Source organism: Merops nubicus, unplaced genomic scaffold, assembly GCF_000691845.1.
Source record: "Merops nubicus isolate BGI_N331 unplaced genomic scaffold, ASM69184v1 scaffold17933, whole genome shotgun sequence".
NCBI classification, from domain to species: Eukaryota; Metazoa; Chordata; class Aves; order Coraciiformes; family Meropidae; genus Merops; species Merops nubicus.
The window spans coordinates 1-17,108 of NW_008601163.1; the positions used below are offsets into that span (position 1 = coordinate 1).

Genomic DNA, 17,108 nt, shown 5'->3' on the forward strand with positions numbered 1-17,108 from the left:
TGTTTTCCTTGACTTCAGCAAGGCTTTCAACATAGGCTCCCACAGTATCCTGGTAGCCAAGCTGGAGAGAGACGGACTGGATGGGTGAGACACGAAGTGCAGTTTGTGGAAACCAGTAAACCGGTTTTATGAAGAGATTGAAAGAATACTGCTCTGTAGTCCAATGACCAACTGTTGACCAATATTAATGACATTCCTCAGGGGCTAATACTGGGGCTGATGCTGTTTTATGTTTGTACTACATTTAACATATTGAGAATGAATAGGATGGAATGTGCCCTCAGCAAGTTTGTGGGTGACAGCAAGCTGGAGAGAGCGATCAACACACTGCAGGGCACGACTGCCTTTCAGAGGAATCTCAACAGGCTGTTAAGAACTGGTGGAAAAAAAACCTCATGAATTTCAAAGGCAGAATAACCTCATCTAACAGTACTAGCTGGGAGCCCACTGGAAAGCAGCTTTGTAGTAGAGGACCAGGGGAGGCAATATGGACAACAAGTTCAGCAGTGTACCCTTTCAACAATAAGGCCTAACCACATACTGGGTTGCATTCAGAAGAATGGAGCCAGCATACCCTAGGAAGTGATTAGTTCCTCGTATTCAGCATTTGAAGACCACATCTAGAGTATAATATTCAGTTTGGGCCTTGCCAGGACTCATGTACTGAATGTACACAACAAACCAGAATGAATTCAGTGGAGACTGACCACAATGATTCGAGTTCTGAAGCATACAACTTGAGGAGAAGCTGACTGAGCCTGGAAAAGGCAAAAGGTGGAAATCTAACTTTGTCCTTCCACTACCCAAGGCAGTGGCCACAAATGCAGCAAGGGAAATTCTGAGTAGATACAAAGGGAAAAAAAATCAAGTTGTTTAAGCACTAGCACAGTGCTTAACCAACATTATTAACAGTAATATCTATTACTGTTAGCATCTACTCCCTTTTCCTTACCAAGGAGTGGCTTACACTCTCAAAGAAGGAAATCATTACAGTTTTACAAGACTCATTTACTACAAACACACGCTTACTGCTATAAAGCATAAACCTTTTACTTTTTTTTTTTCCTAGGATGTTTCCTGTCTAGCTGATTAGACAGGTTCCTCCTCCTTCTTTGTCCCTTCAGAAGTTGTCCTGTTTTTGCCTTCCAGAACCATATCCATCATCAATAATTTCTCAGACATGAGTCATAAAAGCCCAGAGGCTGCAGACCCTTCTATATGTGCAGGACAAATTTTATTTACCTAAGTAATCTCTAATCCTTTATTTAATAGTATAAATGTTAGCTCTGTGATCAGTTACTCAGGTAGCAAATGCTGAAACAAAAACAAGCAGAAGAAAACATATCAGCAACTTATTACTGGTCTTGCTTCACTGTTAAGTAATAAATCAGCTCCCTCTTTTCCCTTTTCAGAGCATTCATGTTTCTGTACAACTCTTCACTTTTTTTGCTTATTATGTCTCAATATTATTTGTATGCCCAGACCTCCCAAATTGCATCTTTGTAAGCTCCTCCCCAGAAATTTGACCTTCCTTCCATTTTCTGCATGGTTCCTTCTTGAAATTCAGATCTCTGGAGAAATCCTGAGCTATGATAGCTAGTCTTTAAATACTTTTCACTACTCCTTAACATTAGAAGGACTTCTAAGCTTATCAGCCATGAGTGACTTCTCTGAAATATTCTTCTTAGATTTTGTTTTTCCTCACAGACCCCAATCCTTATTTTCTTTCTGTCAGCTGTTGTTAAGCTGACAGTTCCTGCACATCATAAGATTTGGTTAGGTCTTTGTAAAAGTCTCATCCTCTGGCCTGATGTTCTGTGCCACTCTTCCATCACGAAAGCATCATTAAGATGGCCCTTTGCCTTTCCTCAACAAGTTCAGTGACACTCAAACCTCTGAAATCCAGGTGATCCCAAAAGTTTACCAATAAAAGGTCAGCCCAGCTGTTACCTCTTTGGCTACCACTAGCCAAAGGAATTACCAACAAGATTTTCAATTGCATTAATTGGTAATTTTAAGAAGATTTATTGAAATATGTCCACACAACTGCAATCATAGTATAATAGAATCTGAAAATTGGTATATCTACAGAAAAATTGTGATATTGTCACAGAAAACCAGGGATGACTACTTTTGTATATAGATTTCTGTTCTGTAGACCACAATTATATTTGTATGCTTTTTTTAGATATTAAACATTATTTGAGTGATGACTTCTGTCAACAATAAAACAGACTGATTTCCTGGTCATGAAATTTCTTAGCAGCAAGGCAGGATTTAAGAGATACTGGCATGCTTAATATGAGGTAAATAATTGCTAGATGGAATACTGTGGAAAAGAGTGAAGAAGCTGTAAATGGTGGTATAGCAGTAAAATGAATATTAATTCATCAGCTATGTGGCTGGTTGCAATCAGTAGTCTCAGCATTTGGCTAGCAGGTACCAAGCAGCTCCTATTCAGTAGAGTTCATCTAAGTCAAGTTTTGCCTTAGCATAAAGAAGGATGTTAAACAGGATAAAACGTGTAACACTACTTCCTGAATGATGTGCATTATTTAAGAATGCAGAGTTCAAGTATATGTTATAGATGTGCTGGGTTAGAGAGAACAGATTTAAAATGTCTTGACAAGTATCTTACCAATGTATTTCTTGGTTTTCAGAGATCTGAATGCCAGTAAATTCACCATTCTGGAAGGACAAGAGAGTATTAGGTTCACAAGAATGTTATTGTTGGAAACTGTCTGAAGTTGGAGAAGTAGTAAGGAGGTGCTCACACAGCTGATAAACTGATATTTTCTCTTTACAGAATGCTCTTTAGAGCATTCTACCAGTAATATCTACTTTCCTGTATCTGTGAAAAATGGGTCCAAGTTTCAAATCATCTATCTAACCAGTTCAGAACTGCTGCCTGAGGCTGTGATCTCACACTCCTCTCTTGTTTTCTTCTGATTTTGCTACATCTTGATTTCCCCTCGCTTTCTAACAAATCCCCAACAGTGCAAAGCTTTCCATAAATAAGGAAATAAAACTCCATATTCTAGTGTCATCAGAGTACTTTATGTATGCCCAGCTGGTCTCTGTGGCTATGGGCAGAGTCAGCTATGTGGCATGCATCTATCTGCAGTGCCCAACTCTTCTTCAGATCTGTTGTCAATACTGCTTCCAAAGAGACAGAAGGTGACATGGAATTGCTCAAGTCTTCAATGAGTGACTTCCGAGTCATAATCATTGAAGCTCAGGCTGTGGCAGGCTGACACAAAAATGTGCACACAAAACTGGTTAGGTAACTTCATAAGATATAAATAACTCACTCTGTAAGAAGCTAGACTTCAGGAATAACTTGCTCAGTTAACTTTCATGTTTTGCTTATTAGCTTTCTGATGTCTCACAAAGTCAGAGATTGCAGCTTGATGGGTTTAATAACAATTTAAATAACTAAGTTGATTCTAAGATACCTTAAAAATACATTGACTCTTTAAGCAAAGTAGTCATTTGAAGCTTAACTATAACATTTAGGTCATACTATGTTGGAACATTTATAAGAAGATAAGCTTTAATAATCTTAGAGCAGCTTAACAACATAAAGTCACTGGCAAGCATGTAAAAGACAGGCTGCTGGTATTTCAAAGCCACAACTCCTAAAACAATTACTAACACAAATTTCCTGAAGCAGCACTTAGGAAATAACCTGCAATGGGAATGGAGAAGGAAGCCTGAAGAAGGACATGCGTGCTCAGAGTGCTCCAATTGATACATCATGCTGTACGTAACATTGGTAGGTTGCCCAGATTAACAGATGCAGGTCCTACTTCAAGGGAGGCTGACATGACAAATCTTTCAGAATATGATGCCAAGAGTCATTATATGGAACTTGAATGTACTAAAGGAAAAATATTTCTCTTCAGAATGATTCACTGACCACTAACCGAAAACTTTGATGTGAGAATACATCTATAAGTCCTATGTTTGATAAACAGTTTGGATGTTTTCTAAAAAAAAAATAAATAAATAAATCTGCTAACATTCACAATATTTTATTAGTACACTTAAAAATCTGCAGCTTAATCATGTTCAGTGTTATTTGTTTAAAGAGAGTTCTAAACCTGCAAGTATTATTTATAAATTTTGGTTGCTTTTGCAGGCTTAGAAACACAATGCTGAGAACTTGACAACTAAACTTTAGGATCTTCAAACTATTTCCATTTACTCACTGTAGTTATGCAACAGAACCTTGAGCTTCGCCTTCATAGGGATATACAATCCACAAATATTTCAGAAGATCATATACACACAACAGTTACAAGGAAGGAAAGACATAAATGCTTTGACGCCAAGCTTTTTGCTGAACTGAAAGAAAGCCCCAAGTACATTCAACAACAGTTGATTGTGGGTTCATAAACCTGAAGGATAAGTCACAGTTCTCATCATCGTAAATAGTCCCATTAATTCAAAGTCGGCTTATGGTAATGGACTACTTAAACATTAAAGAGTTTTACTGGGTGAACAGTAGGATACTCAAGAACTGAGGCCATCAGATGAGGAAAGTATGAACTGGTGTGGTGTTTTGCCTGGTGTGGTGTTTTGCTCCTCAGCTACCTTAGAGGTAAAGATGTTGCATAGAAATGCATTTACTGGTAAAACAGTTCTGTCACAGTTCAGTCAGGAAGCTTTCACAGACACAGCAAGGGGGATGCAGTATGTAACATTAACTTTGGTTTCCAAGACTTACCAGATTTGTCAGGTTTTCACAGCATATTGGCACAGACGTTAACTTCAGGCCATAAATTAACAAAAGTTGCACCTGCAGTTTGGTCCTTTGACTAGAGCACCTGTGCCTGCCAGGACTGTACTGTTTCCCTGGCTTGGAATTATATTTTCTATTCTACTGTGAGCGTTTAACATGCCGAGTTCCAACCATGTGTATAAAATCATCTCTCAGACAAACCTTCCATGTTCAGTGGAAACAAAAATTCAGAGAAATATACTAAAAAAAATTAAGCTTTTCAACACTTCTGCAACATCTCCACTCAAATGGCGACCCGTGACATGGTCTGAGTTGTACGTTTCATTAACCATAGGGGCCTCCCAAGCCATCAAAATTTCATTAGCCTCACAGCAGTCCCAATACGTTCTTAAGTTGGACTGCAGGCCTCCCTATCAATAAATAAATCAAAAGTAATCCTTTTGGGTTCTAAACTCTTCTTTGAAGGTGAATCAAACAACAGATGTTCCTTGCATAATTTTATCCGGTGCAGAATAATGTCTTTTTAACATATTCACAATCTTCTCGGACATGAAAAAAAGAGTCTACATTTAAGCTCATGGAAGAAGTTTTGGTGTATTATAAACAGGCATTTTACTTTCTTAAAAAATTGTAAATACAAAGTTTACAGAAAGATATACCCAACCTATTGTACTTCTGACTCACTCACCTCTTTGGTAATGTAAACATTACCAAAATGTTTAGTTCAAAAGACTTTAAAGAAATTGTGTGTGCATACACGTATATATAAGTATGTATTTTCAGGATTACTAAACTAGGGTTTTACGGAAGACTCAAGAGAATCTGTTTCAGCATAGGTCTGATTGAAAACCACATGACTGCTCAACAATACATTCTAGATTGCTTTGCAGCTGAAATATCAAGAGTCATCCAAGAGAGACTCTACTGTCAGAAGGAGTCATACAAGTACTCCTGTCCTCCTCTTTCAAAACTTGCCTCCAACTCAGAACAAGTTTTCCAAGTATGAGACAAGACACCTGTGAACACAGAGAGCTGTCTCCTCAGGTACCATGCAGCATTAAGTCCAATACAAGGAGGAGGACAGGACCCCATCTGAGATAGATGTCTTGCACAGGCATCTTCAGATGGAACCAACCACCAGAAGAAATACAAGTATAAATACTACCAAAATATAGCTTTCGATTTGTCTTCTCAAAATGAAGTTAAAATAATAAACAGGTAGGACTAAACATTATCACTTGTAGTTTAAAATGAAAGTGCTGCTTTTTTTTTTTTTAAGAAGGATTACAATAAATATGCACCCACATTGCTGTTTCCCACAATGTGATACAGCTATTGCCAAAGGATACAAATAAAATTGCTCAGACTTTTGTACAGCTGAGCAGACAGGTTTAATAAATTAATAAAATGATGTGCAGGCAATAGCCATCACTAATTTTCATTTTTACTCATTTTTCTTTATTCCTCTTTTGAATGTGTCATATAGAAAGTCATGAAGTTAATAGAGCAATCATTTTAATTCTAGTAAAGTTGAAAGTCTTCTGCAAATAAAAAGAAGTAAAAGATAAAAGGGTTTCTAAGATTTGTGCATTTAGCATTTAACATCACATTAGGTTCCATTCATAACCTCAAGTGGAGGTAAAAAAAAATTTGAAAAGCTTTAAAAATGAATCAGTCAATTGTATTAACCTCTTTTCATTTAACCATTAAACCTTAATATACAATGGTCAAACTCCACATGCTACAAAGCTGCTGTTTAGATTTTTTTTCCCAGATTTTAACTGCACACTAATACAGTCCTCCAGGCACAAAGGCCACATGTACCTCTTCACCACAATTCCAATTCCTCTCATAACCTAGGAAGTTTAAAGCACACACAATCAAATTTGTTTCCCAGTCACGAGCCCTGTTAATAAGCTATACTTTGCGTTCATTCATCCATTCCAAGATTCTGTAACCTCTCCAAGATGTCATGAAGAAGAGTTTACTTTTGATCGCAAGCTGGCCTTGGGGATCAACTTTATCATGGCTTAGCTGTTCCCCAAAGGGTAACAGGTGACATGGACTGAGATACAATAAAGCTAATCTTTTTTTGTGATTAAACTCTTAAAATTACAGCTAAAACATGACACCCAAAGCCTGCATTAGTTAGGACTGATATTGACTTTTCTGGGAAGAGAAGGGAAAAAAAACCCAAACAGGTAAACAATTCAAGGCCATATCTTTAATGATTTAAAATTATTGAGTGTCAATCAAAACAGCAAATAAAACATTGATTTATATACTGACATAGGCATAGGAACTTACCATTTTCACTGTCGGACTTGTTTTCATGTTCGGTATCAGTCAGAGTGAGGGCTGAGTTGGAACGGCTCGACAGACAGGAACTGCGCCCTGATTTGACCCCCCTGCCCCAAAGTCTCATGGCATGCTCTGGAGACATCACTCCTTCATTTTCAGTATCGGCATCTGACCCTGCACTGATAGAGTAACCTCTGTGGGGAAGACCCATTTCCGCACAAAATGCCAGTCCTCGACGAGTTGCTGGTTCACAAACTCCTAACTGCCTTAGGGTAAAATTCTGTCCTGATTAGGGGAAAAAAAGATAACAAAAGGTGAGATTTTTTTTTTTTTTAGAACCTAAAAGTAAAAACTCTTCATGTGTATAATTGTCTCAGGTATCACACAAAGTGTTTTGTCAAAACTCCACACGTATTACAATCAAGCGGATTCTTTTGTCTCCAGCTCTCCACTGTGCCCCTTTTCATTCATAGTACACCTTAGCACTGTTTTGTCAACTAGTTAAACACATCAGAAGTGCTCCTGGGTAGGAAAGAAACATAACAGGACCTGCAAACTAAGAAAAGCCAATTCAACACACAAAAGAATTAAAAATAAATTACAACCTTTTTTTTCCTTTTTTTTTTTTTTTTCCAAATTTTCCTTTTCAAAGCATGAAAGTGGTAACAAGGTATTTGTCACGATTTTCTTTTTCTATGGTCCTGGTTAGAGGCCAAAGCAAGAAGCTATTTTCTTCACACAGATGTCACCTAACGTGGCAATAGAAAAACTAAATTGGAGCCAAACTTACTTGGTCTTTATTGGATCTCTCTGCCCTACTTCAATACAGAAATACAAACACACAGGAACACATTATCTGCAAGGACTACAGTAAAGTTATGATTTTTCATGTCTCTGTATTTTGAGAAACATTCTAGGCTTTTACTGCTGAAAAAGAGTCTATGCATTTTAAATAGACTTTTAGCCTCTGCTTTGGGGCAGAGCAAGAGACATAAGTGAATCCCAAATGATTGTATTAATAAATTAGGTGCAATAAACTCGTGATACTTCAATAACTTAAAGTGTCTAAATTATGCGATACTCAAAAATGACTGCCTTTTTAATGGCTGTGTCTTCATTCTACTTTTATGTCTGTAGATTTAAGACATTTTATAATATATAGACACTTGGCAAGCTCACTTGCATGCCTATACCCATAATGCTTTCCCACCCTAGCCCACAGTTATTTCATAGCTCTGGGAACAAGTTAGAACACACATTCAATTTTTAATTCTGACAGGCATCCTAATTTCTCTAAAATTAGTCATTTGACATAAAAATACATTAGTAAAATTATTAAACCTTATAATAGAATAAGAACAGAATCCTATAATTCAGCAAGTAATAAAATTGCAGAAGTGTAAATAATGAAGTGTAAATAATTTCTGAAATATTAAGAGTTAATACCCTGGCCACTGACTTGTTTTAAGTGAGCCAATTAATTATTTTATTGCTGCGGTCATATGAAGTTGTCACTGTAAGTTCTTTGCAGCCAGAACCATAAATGAATTCTGACAATGACTTTCATAAATAATGAAAATCAGTTACTACAATTAGGTACAAATCAATCTGTATTTATTATACAGCTGTGAATAAATATTTGAACAAAAATACAGCTGGGGAGGTAAATATAGAAGGAGAAAGTATATCTGTGACTATCTCTGAACAGTGTGAAGGTTATAAGAACAGGGGATTATCATGAACACTGATAGTACCATGTCATTTTTTTAAGCTGTCATGCCATGTGAATCTTCAGGTTTTGCAAGGGTTGAAGCTAATCAGAGAAGCAAACAGGCCAAACAAACTGCCCAGTGATAACAGGGTCAGAGCTGAAAGTAATGAAGTGTCTAAAATGCCTGTTACTTTGCATTTTGGTAAATATATGCTGAGGGTGACAGTCTAGAACACTGATTTTATGTATTGGGTACATTACTGTGTGAATCTGTATTTTCAAATTGTTGACTCGAGACAGAACTAAATACAGGAGAAGCCCATAAGTACGGGTATGTGTATATATATAGCCTACACAAAGTGGCTGAGCTATATACACATGCGGCATCTTATTGGTTCTAAGAACTGAGTTTTGGGAAGAGAAATGGAAAGCCAAGCTATATTTGACTGAAGACGAGGTCACTTGAGTCAGTAACAAAAATGCCATTGACTCCAGTGCCACAGGATGTTACACCTATGGTCTCCGTAAGCTCCTGGGCATGGGGTAAGGAAGGATGCAGGCACGGGCCCTGCCTCTTGAGTCACGCTTAGACAGGTGCAGTGAGTGAGCACCACGACCTGCAGCTCCTTGGCCAGTCTGCACCACACAGCCCCATGCTCTCCACACTGTGAAAAAAAACTCCTTGGACTCAGCCAATCACTCCCTGCCCCTCAAACCTCCCCTCTTTTTTTTCCCCCCTCTTCAATTAATCAAGCTATTATTCCTAAGAGAAACTACTTCAAGTATTATATAACACCACCCTCCATGATCATTTTCTAGCAGAATCTGTCTCAGGCACAACATACTACCTACCAACTATTACTATATTAATAGATTATTTTTTTTCCTTACTTTTAAGTTCACAACAGCCTACTTTCACATAAAATATTTTCATCTTTTTTCCACTCTTATGAACAGTAAGAAAACCAAAATGGCCTGTCACAGGACCAAAACAGAAAAACAGAGCAGGTTTGTATACTGCTCTCTCATCATATTCAATATATTAGAGCTTTTCACTACACTGAGAAGTTTTACAGCATAGCCCAGAAATGTTGTAATGGCTTTAGAAACATCAGGCTAAATCATCTTCTGAATTAAAGCTTTCCTAAGAGCTTTAGTAAGAGGATTGTACTCCATGTAAATTGCCAACACAAATGAAAAAAAAAAAAAAAACACATCACCACACACAAAAAAAAACCACCAAAACAACACAACCACAAAACCCAAACCAAAATGTTGACATGGAAAAAATATTTGTGTAGGAATTTGTATCCCAAAGGAAATCATACATATGTGACAGAAAAAATTTAAATCATCTTAAGGTTCTAAACAGTGAAAACAGGAAGTCTTCCAGATTCCAGGGGAAGCTGAACACAGCTGGGATGCAGGCCTGGTGAATAGCAGAACAGTTGGGGGCTTTTACCTGATAATGAAAAATACCACAAAATAACAATAAAAATTGAAAAGGAGGTTGTAGGAGCTCAGTGGAAAAAAAAAAAAAGAGTATGAAGAGAGGATGTTCTCCTTCTTGTGTTCTTAGAGTTTCTAATTAACCTTTCCAGAATTACTTCAATGTGAGGGATTTAATCATCAGTTTCTTACACTATACACACATTTGCAATTTCTCCTACTGACAATAAGTGCCTCAAGAGTTCATAAAGACTTAAAAACAACTTGGTGATTGTAATGAACTAATTCCTGAGAAGAAAATGTAGATACAGAATAAACAGATAGGCATAAGGCTTTATGTTCTTTTTTTTTTTTTCCCCCCTCCTTCCTTTTTTTCCCCTTTAAAAAGTATGAAGTGTAAAATAGAAAAGAATTAGATACAACATTTCAAGCAGATGTGTTCTGGAGACACCTTCGGGGGTTTTGGACAATTTGGGATCATCTATCATGAACTTACGTTTTAAAATCTGACAATAATGCTGTTTACTACCACATTACCATTATGACTATGTAATAACTCTAAAATAACTTTCAGGAACTTGTGTAGCAATCACTGCTAAAATCATAGACGTGTATGGTTATTGTTGTCAAACGCTATCTGCTGTGGTGCAATCACTTACTGTGTAAGCAGTGATCCACACACAATTGGTGCACCTCCTTAACTCCATTAGTTGAATATATACAAAAAAGTATACTAAAATCATTTAAATATATTTTTATATATTAAATAACATAATAGACAATATGATATTACAAATTATATATAACAATGTATATAATTTTTACAAAAGATAGTGTGCATATGTGTGTATATATGTTGCTTTGTCAGAATCACACAGGTTACATTCTCTAGAAATGTTGGTGGTTTGGTGGTCGTGGTTTTTTTTGTTTTGTTTTGTTTTAATTTTTTGGGGGTTTACCCAAATACTGCCTATAGGCAAGTTTGATGTATGCAGAAATTATGTATTATTTTAGGAAGTCAAAAGTTAATATCTGGAATTAAATGGAAACCTGCTGCATTTATATCGCTTTTGTTTCCCTGGCCTAAATTGGGGAAGCTATTCAAAGACATCCACAACAACTTAAGCTTCAAATTGAAAATATTATTTGTGGAAATGGGTTTTTGAAGGAGACTACTAAATAAGAGGCCCCATGATTTTTCAGTTGTCAGTCCTTGCTCTAAATTGGATCTATACTAAATAAATATATTTAGTATATTTACCAAATACATTTAGAGAGATTTTCTCTTAAAAACCATGAAAGGGGAAAGAAACAAACAGGAATGAACAAAAATATCCAACAGAGAACTTGTCAGTATCTCCAGCAGTACAAGTCAGGTTCTAGCAACAACAGAATATTGTGTGTGGAAAAGAAGGAAAGGGGGAGGGAAAAAAAAAAAAATCTGAGAACACTTTAAAGCATCTGCAGAGATAGCATAAAAAAACCCCACAGTCCTGTCTTTTAAATAAGAGGAATTATAGTTTGAGTGCTTTTGATGTCTTTGGTTTTGTCACAAGACAGACACTGTATCAGAAAGACAGAGGTCCTAAACTCGTCCAAATCCATAGTCAAAATTCTGAATTTTTATTATTAATTATTACATTCTGATTTTCTGAATTCAAAACTTTTTTTTAATGTTTTTTTAATTAGAAGGCATCTCATATTAGGAAAGAAAATAAGGAAAAATATTTTTCTAAGGTTTTTATTTTCTGCCTGCAGATTACTGCATACAAATTCTTCCTCATAATACAATGCTCATCATATAAGCTTATTGCATAAGCATCACTAATGTCCAAGTGTTACTGCAGGGACCACGCTGTTTTCTGCTACTTTGATGTGGGAAAAAGTACTTATTTCCTTCTGTACCCATAGTTAGAAACTATATAGCAAACGTGTTTTTCCTATTTGAAGCTCTTTACCTGGAGCGTTCAGCATCTCTGAACACTTTCTGCAGAGCAGAAGCCAGCACGTAGCTGCACCGCATCTCTGCAATGCTTGATCATTTCCATACAATCCAGAGCTCAAGACTACCAACCTGACTGAACAGTACCTTGCCTTCCTAATTCATACTCATGACAACTATGCTAACTGTGAATTGGCTGGCCTGTTTACTTTATGAATTCCTGAAAAATACAGAATTCAAACCTGTGCTAGTCCAAGATGGGAAAAGGAGCTTCTTCGTACATAAGAGTAGGCAGCAAACCTGTCCTGTTCTCAGAGCACTAGCTAGTCACTACAGGACCACTAAGAGCATGGGGTAGATGTCATCTTCCTAGATGATCAAAGCAGAGCTGGATTGGTTTAGCAGGAATTTCACACAATCCTACGGAATCTTAAACATCATCTACTTTCAAGTGTCACTTCTATGTTTTCTAAAGGAAAAATAGGTATCCTCTTAGTAAATAATTTTTTCCATTTACTGGGGCAAATACAGTGTTGCACATTTCCGAGCTGACCCTTTATAAGGAGAGGTCTTGAGAGGAAGGACACAGAAATAGAACTAAACATACAGCAGGATAACTAATTTGCTGGAAATGAAAGGACAAAGATTTTTAAAAAAAGAAAATCACAGAATGTTTTGGGTTGGAAGGGAGCTTTAAATGCCATCCATTCCAATCCCCCTGCAGTGAGTGAGCAGAGACATGTTCAACTACAACAGGTTGCTCAGAGGCTCATCCAACCTCACCTTGAATGTTTCCAGGGCTAGGGCATCTACAATATCTCTGGGTAAACTGTTGAATGTTTCATCACCCTCATTGTAAAAAAATTGCCTTTTTTGTTTTAAAACTATTACCCCTTCTCCTATCACTACAAGCCACCCTGTTAAAACATTAATTCATATTTTTATTCTAATCCCTCTTCAAGTATTGAAAGGCCACAATAAGGTCTCCCTGGAACCCTATTCTTTGGGCTGAACAACCCCAGCTCTCCCAGACTTTTCTCAGAGGATAGGTGTTCCAGCTCTCTGATCATTTTTGTGGCCCTCCTCTGTGCTTGCTCCAACAGGTCCATGTCTTTCCTGTGCTGAGGACTCCAGAGTTGAATGCAACACTCTGGGTGGGGTCTTACCAGAGCAGAGCAGAGGAGCAGAATCACCTCCCTCAACCTGCTGGCCATGCTGCTTTGGGTGCAGCCCAAGGTCTGGTTGGCCTTTTGGGCTGTGAGCTCACATTGCCAGCTCATGTCCGGGTTTTTATCTACCAAAAAATTGCCCAAGTCCTTCTCCACAGTGCTGCTCTCAATCCTTTCATCCCCCAGCCTGTATTGATACCACAGGTTGCCCTGAGCCAGGTGCAGCACCTTGCAAAACAAAATAGTGAAGCAGAAGTCTTGGATGCTCTGATAAGAGTACAAATGCTGTCTCCAGAAGTCAGAATGTTAGGTGAGTAGAATACAATTACACAAGAGAGAACAAGTAATTGATGTGATACCATCCATTCTGTCACACAAACTTCACAATGTCCTTACTGAAAAGCAATTTTCAAAGCTGTACTTGCAGAGTTCTCTTTGCTAGGATGCAAGAAATCACAGTGAGACTGACAAGTAATGAGCTTTGCCTATGTTAACATTTTTTCTTTCTGATTTGGCATACTATTTAGTTATTACTTCAGCCTGATTTTATCTTTTGTTTTTCTAAAAATTATCTGTGAAATTTAAACCATCCTGATCTATTTTATCACATTTTTCTCCTGTTTTTATTTCCTGTGTTTTCCTCTTCATTCATCACAACCTTCTTCCTTTTCACCTCTTAATTTCTCTTTCTTGACCTTTCCACTCTATTAACTTTTCCATTTTGACCTCCTTTTCTTGTCATTATCTGGTTTAGAGTGGAGCTGTAAGATCCATATAAAAGACAGTTGCTTCTCCAACATATCCAGTAAACTACATAATGAGAAAGAGCAGTGAATTGTATTAAATCTTAGCAACTGTACATAATTTTAAAGTGCTTGTTGCTCTAAGCAAACATTAACCACATAGTTCTCCTGTTCCTTACAGGCTTTCAAAAGCATATGGGAAGCTAAGTCATGGTCTCAGTGACTTCTGAAAGTCAGTGCCAGATACTTGGAGTTCGCAGCTGCACTTACTGAGCCATTCTTAGTAAAAAAGCTCAATCCAAGACTCAAAATCTGAGTCATTCTAGAAAACAGAAAAAAAAAAAGCATCATACATTTTTTTTTTTTTTGTGGGAAATAATGTATTTCTAACCTGCTGGTTTAAATACCTGCTGGTATTCAAAAAATAGAGCAGATCAATGCAAACAAAACAGTATCTTCCCGTCACTGGTTTTCCAAATCAGGGCTCAAACATGCACTCTTCTGTGCTGTATGGGAGACTTGTAGTTTTATGCCTGTTAGGCTTGAGGATGGCAGAGGATCCTCAGTACTAATCCACAGAGTAGAACATTAGAAGCACTTTTTAATCCAGTATAAGGATAAAGGACTGTTCATCAAGCCCTTCTGAAGTTGCCTCAGAGTAAGATTAAAGTCATCTTAAGATAATTTCATGATTGCACAATACAAAGCTTCAAGCTACATCATCAGCAATCATGTTCCAGTAAATGAATTAATAATTTAAACATTATGGTTCCAAATTTAGGGATATACTTAAAAATCTGGGTTTATGACTGATTACATAATATACAAACTAAATTAAGAGAAACTAACACAGCTGTCCAAATCATGGGCTGCAAGGGGGCGGGGGAAGAGGATTCTATGGGTTTAAAAAATAAATACAACTCCATGAGTAGCAAGGAACACAAAGTCTAGATCATGACCAGTATGACAGTATAGACATTTTAGGCTTCTATCTTAATCTTCAGATCCTGGGACAAAATCATCAATATCTCAGTATCCAGTTATTACAAAATAAGAATAAAGCCTAAATTTGATAGATGTGCAGAAAATATGGCCTAAGGGTAAGCAATGTAGAGATGATGAATATCCAGTCTGCATAGAGCCCACAACCACAGATCTGACAGGTATGAACTACCACATTAAGGTCAGTATGATGCTAATGACATGACATATAGCTTGAAATGGGGAAAGATGGTGAGGAGAAAGGATGCAGCATGAAGAGAAGCATGTAAAATAGAACTCAGGCTTACTGCTGTTCCTTCATATGGGGAGGAGAGAATACTCTACCATTATTTCTGCCTTTCCATGAAGGAAAGGCACGTCTGCCACCACAGGTGAGTGGGATAAGACCCACAGAGCAGTATGTCTCACAACATAGTAGAAACCTTGGTTAGTTCCAACAGGCTCTGAATCAGTATAAAGAAAAAACCCAACATACCTATTCAGAACAGCCCATATATTTTTATTTGTAGGATTTCATAAACAAGTATCCCACATGCATGGAAATCAGCTCCGCAATGCACTATTCAGAGCATATTTTTATTTGTAGGATTTCATAAACAAGTATCCCACATGCATGGAAATCAGCTCCGCAATGCATGGACAGAATGAGGCACTCAGATCATTGCTGTATGTGAACACAAGCAACAGATTATAAAGACCCAAGGATTTCTGCAAAAATGAAAACCTCTTTTACCTGTCACTCACACTTACTGTCACATCCACCCAAAATGGTTTCTGTTCTCTAAATCACAATCATAAATGCAGTGTAGCATTGTCTTAATTTAGATTTTCTAGTAAAATATCCATTATGCTGAAGATAAGGATTTATGACACAGACATATTTATGGCACTGTGAAGTAAAAAAGTAGAAATACAAAACTTGAGGCAAACATGTTCCCTTGGCTCTGTCATTTCCTTTTTCAGCTTTAATAAGCTCAGTAACACTGAGTACTGGCTCTCAAGCCAATAAGTTGTGACATTTTACAAACTAATTTCAGAAAGTATCAAGGAACTTTCTGGGGAATTATTCCTATTTTACATCTCTGCTTTACTTTCCACATTTATTTGCCAGTGATGGAATAAGCAATCACTCACAGCTTGGCCTACAGCCCTGAATCTCAGCCCTAAGCACTAAATCAATGGATGGGACAGACGGGACTCTTCAGCCTCTCTCATTCCTCCCCTCACCCATCAATTTTCGAGCTTCATTCTCTCCATGGGTGTTAACACGCTGAAGTTACCTTTCACAGTCATGCATGTGATACATTTATCTCCCCAAGTCCTCAGCTGAGTTTTTATTATGAACAGGAGCAGCACATACATCTCAGCATACGAGCTACGGAAAGATAGAAGAGCAATTACAGACCTTCTACAATATCTTTCTTTCCATGAGACTGAAAATTCTTGTGAAAGCCCCTTGCTCATCTTCTAAATTATTAATCATTACAATCAAGAACTTGATTCTTTTATTTTGCAACTGGACTAGCTGAATACAAGATTTTTACTCTGTGGGCCAAGGCTACGTAGAAATGCCTGATAAAGCAGTCTACTGCCAATAGCCAAGGTTGATTTTTCCCTGGAGAATCACAATTGCCCTTTGTCTCCAGATCTGTAGCTCATCCACAAACCATGACCCACAAGGGGCCAATTTCAACTACATGCACACCTTAGAGTAAGTCTGCGTATCACCAAGGGTGAGCTAAATATATTCCTAATCAAATAAAAGTGAAATGTTTTTCTTACTACCACTCTGTAGCTAATAGAATAACTTTAAAAGTCAACAGATTGTTATCACCTGGAACCTGAAAAACCAATTAACTTCTTATTGTTGCTTTAAGAAGTAACTAGTATAGCAATGAGAGATGATAATATTACTTAGCACTTACAGTGCTTTTCATCTTCAAAGCGTTTTGCAAACAAACTAATTAATCTTCCCAACATGCCTGTGAGGTGGGCAAGTGTTATTATTCCTGCATTACAAAGGGGGAGGGGGGGGGGGGGGAGACAA

General features: G+C 37.3%; 1 protein-coding gene across 1 annotated transcript in view; it reads right to left on the reverse strand.

Moving 5' to 3' along the window:
* Positions 1 to 7,051: 7,051 nt before the first annotated feature.
* LOC103770652 (teneurin-3-like) overlaps positions 7,052 to 17,108 on the reverse strand; it is a gene marked incomplete at its 3' end in the record, with an annotated part of 15,497 nt that continues 5,440 nt past the window's right edge. Inside the window, exon 2 of the mRNA XM_008937922.1 lies at positions 7,052 to 7,330. Within this exon, the coding sequence (XP_008936170.1) occupies positions 7,052 to 7,330 (279 nt within the window). The remainder of the gene's footprint in view (positions 7,331 to 17,108) is intronic.